Source organism: Cucumis sativus, chromosome 2, assembly GCF_000004075.3.
Source record: "Cucumis sativus cultivar 9930 chromosome 2, Cucumber_9930_V3, whole genome shotgun sequence".
In the NCBI taxonomy this organism is placed as follows: domain Eukaryota; kingdom Viridiplantae; phylum Streptophyta; class Magnoliopsida; order Cucurbitales; family Cucurbitaceae; genus Cucumis; species Cucumis sativus.
The window spans coordinates 15,369,570-15,372,736 of NC_026656.2; the positions used below are offsets into that span (position 1 = coordinate 15,369,570).

A 3,167-nucleotide genomic window follows, 5' to 3' on the forward strand; every position below is an offset into this window, starting at 1 on the left:
AGGAAGTCCATGATCATCTTATACAGACAACAGACTCCTACAAAAAGGCAGCAGATAAAAAAGAAGACAAGCCCACTTCAATAAAGGAGACCTAGTAATGGTACACCTGAAAAAGAGCAGATTTCCTACTGGCACCTACAACAAGCTGAAAGACAGACAAATTGGGTCATTCCCTATATTAGAGAAATACGGAGATAATGCCTTCAAGATCGATCTACCACAAGACATACACATACACCCAGTCTTCAATGTTGCTGATCTAAAGCCATACCATGCACCAGATCGTTTCAGGCTTGCTGACTGATGGACCCTGGGACAAGTCCATCCTTAGGGGGTGGAATGATGTAAACTATAGCTAGTTAGTTAGTAAAAATCCCTAACTAATTAGAAATACAGCTGTAACTAACTTTCTAAAACAGTCTTGTAACTAACTAAATAAAACAACCTTTTAACTAACTAAATAAAACAACCTTGTAACTAACCTTGAGATATCAATATATAACAGTCTCCTAGCCTGAAATATGGCAGAGAATTCTTTTGAAAAATCAATCCAACTTGAATTACATCAATATTGGTAAAATGGTCTATCGATAATGAAAATCTATAACTAATACACAAGTGATGGACTAACAATTTAAAATATCATCGTATTTATAAATCACGTGGTTTTGTGACATATTTGCTAATGCCATAGAAACCTAAATTATATATACATTTTAGGTTAGTCACGATTTTGAGTCTAGAGTTTAGACTTTAGAGAAGCGTCGTAAATGAACTCTTTAATCTTTCAGGCCTTTGCGTCTGGATCTATAATACAATTGTTAATTTCCTCTATTCGTGAACAAATTTAACTATATGTTAGTGAATAATCGCATAAATCTCATTGTCGTTTCTTACCGTTCACATTTTTACTTTTGAAAATACTTTTGTTATCAACTTATCTATGACAATTATCTTTAAACGAAAGATTCTTTTTAAGTCGTCATGTATGAAACGAAGTGATCTTTTCGTTCATATTCTTAACAGGTCGGTCTCTCTCCTGCTATTCAAAATCTTAGTACTGCCACATCGATGAAGATGACCAAGGTTTTCCAAGCGTTTCTCATGCTCCAACCCCAACTCGTAGACCTTATCCACGAGATGCAGCCAGATTGTATCGTTTCTGACGTCTTTTACCCATGGACGAGTGATGTGGCAGCCGAGCTCAGAATCCCACGGCTTGCCTTCAACGGTTCAAGCTTCTTCAGTTATTGTGCGGAACAATGTATAAAGGAGCATAAGCCACATCTTGAAGTTGAATCCAACAATGAAAAGTTCAAACTTCCGGGGTTGCCTGATGTTATTGAAATGGTGAGATCTGAGTTGCCAAGTTGGATCACTAGACATAAACCAGATGGTTTCTCACAATTGCTTGATGTCATTAGAGAATCAGAGAAACGATGCTATGGAATGTTGATGAATCGCTTTCATGAATTGGAAGCCTCATATGAAGAACACTTGAATAAGGTGAGGTTTACCTCAAACCATTGTATATAACTACACATTACTCGTTTCTTAACGTAATCTTTTGGTTTTGAAATTTTGTACTTGATTTATGATCACGATTTCGTTAGAATTATATTATTCATATTTTTTTAAAAAAAGAGAATATTTGAGAACAAAAATTACATCTTGAAGTATATATTTGTTTAGAAGCTTGATTTTTAGAAGTTGTTAATTAAGCTTATTCACATATTTTTAAAACACACTTGAATTCTAAGTTAAAGTTTTTCAAGAAAACTACAAATTTTACTTTAAGAACGTGTTTTTAAAAGGTTGTTGTCAAATAATACAACATGAGACAAATTATTTACTTATGTAGCATGAAATTTTATTGTCTAATAAACACTAATAATATATAGAAATAGACATGTGATAAATAAAAAATTATCATTACGTTGGCCTGTTGCACCCAGCCTTGTATATCTCCTTCGGTCGCAAAGAAGAAAAAAATATTCAAATTATCGTTTTTAAAAAAGAGAAGTTTGTCACGTGGTAACGTGTAATCTGGACATTGAATAAGCTATACAAAATAGATGGAGCTCAAGATGCACCCAAATATTTTTGAATTGATTCGAGACTTCGAGGATTTGTTTTTATTATTATTATTATTGTTTGATAGATTATAGGGATCAAAACATGGATCATAGGGCCAGTATCATTGTTGGCAAACAATGAAATTGAAGATAAAGAATCAAGAGGTGGAAACCCCAACATTCAAACCACCAACTTACTCCAATGGCTCAATGAGAAAGAACCAAATTCAGTTCTCTACATCAACTTCGGAAGCTTGATTCAGATGAGTCGTAACCAAATAACCGAAATAGCACATGCGATTCAAGAATCCAGTCAAAGTTTCATTTGGGTCATAAAAAAGAACGACGAAGACAACGATGACGACATAGTAAACAAAGGGTTACAAAAAGGGTTTGAGGAGAGAATGAGTAGAACCAAAAAGGGTTTGATAATAAAGGGATGGGCTCCACAATTGATGATATTAGAGCACAAAGTGTTGGAGGGTTTTTGACTCATTGTGGTTGGAACTCAATTCTTGAAGGAATAAGTTCAGGCTTACCAATGATCACATGGCCATTGTTTGCTGAACAGTTTTACAATGAGAAGTTGTTGATTGAAGTGGTGAAGATTGGAGTGGGAGTTGGGTCAAAGAAATGGTGCATTTGGGAGAGAACCAGAAATTATTAAGAGGGAAGAGATTGGTAAGGCCATAGCTTTTTTTGATGGGTGAAAGTGTTGAAGCTTTGGAATGAGAGAGCTAAAGAAATGGAGAGGCTGCAAAAACAAGTGTGAATTGTGTGGTTTCTCTCATACCAACTTGGTTTTCATTGTTTGAGGAACTTCAAGAAATGAAGCTTAAGAGAGTGAGGAATGGTCAGAAGAATACTTAGATGTTTGTCAAAGGATAAAGTATTGTTTTTCTTTAGTAGTCTATTCATCGAACGGCTATAGTTTGTTGTAAGGTAAAGTATTTTTGTTTCTAAATATATTTTGAGTTACTTTTACTATGCGACTAAGTGAGTTTACTATTGTAAATCTTCTACATTTAGTTTATGAGATGCATGTTCATGTTTAAAAATATTTTGTGATTCACCCGAGTTCAAATTATTAAT

The 3,167-nt window shown here is 34.3% G+C and overlaps 1 protein-coding gene across 1 annotated transcript; it reads left to right on the forward strand.

Annotated features, from left to right (window-relative positions):
- Positions 1-336: 336 nt before the first annotated feature.
- LOC116402127 (soyasapogenol B glucuronide galactosyltransferase-like) lies at positions 337-2,566 on the forward strand. The gene is made up of 2 exons (XM_031881178.1): positions 337-1,506; positions 2,162-2,566. The coding sequence occupies exons 1-2, from the start codon at positions 1,072-1,074 to the stop codon at positions 2,564-2,566; spliced, it is 840 nt and encodes a 279-aa protein (XP_031737038.1). The 5' UTR covers positions 337-1,071.
- The last annotated feature ends 601 nt before the right edge of the window (positions 2,567-3,167 follow it).

Coding starts and splice junctions, on each gene's coding strand:
- LOC116402127 (XM_031881178.1), top strand. CDS start 1,072: ATGAAGATGACCAAGGTTTTCCAAGCGTTTCTCATGCTCCAACCCCAA. Junction 1,507..2,161: donor ATGAAGAACACTTGAATAAG/GTGAGGTTTACC, acceptor ATTGTTTGATAG/ATTATAGGGATCAAAACATG.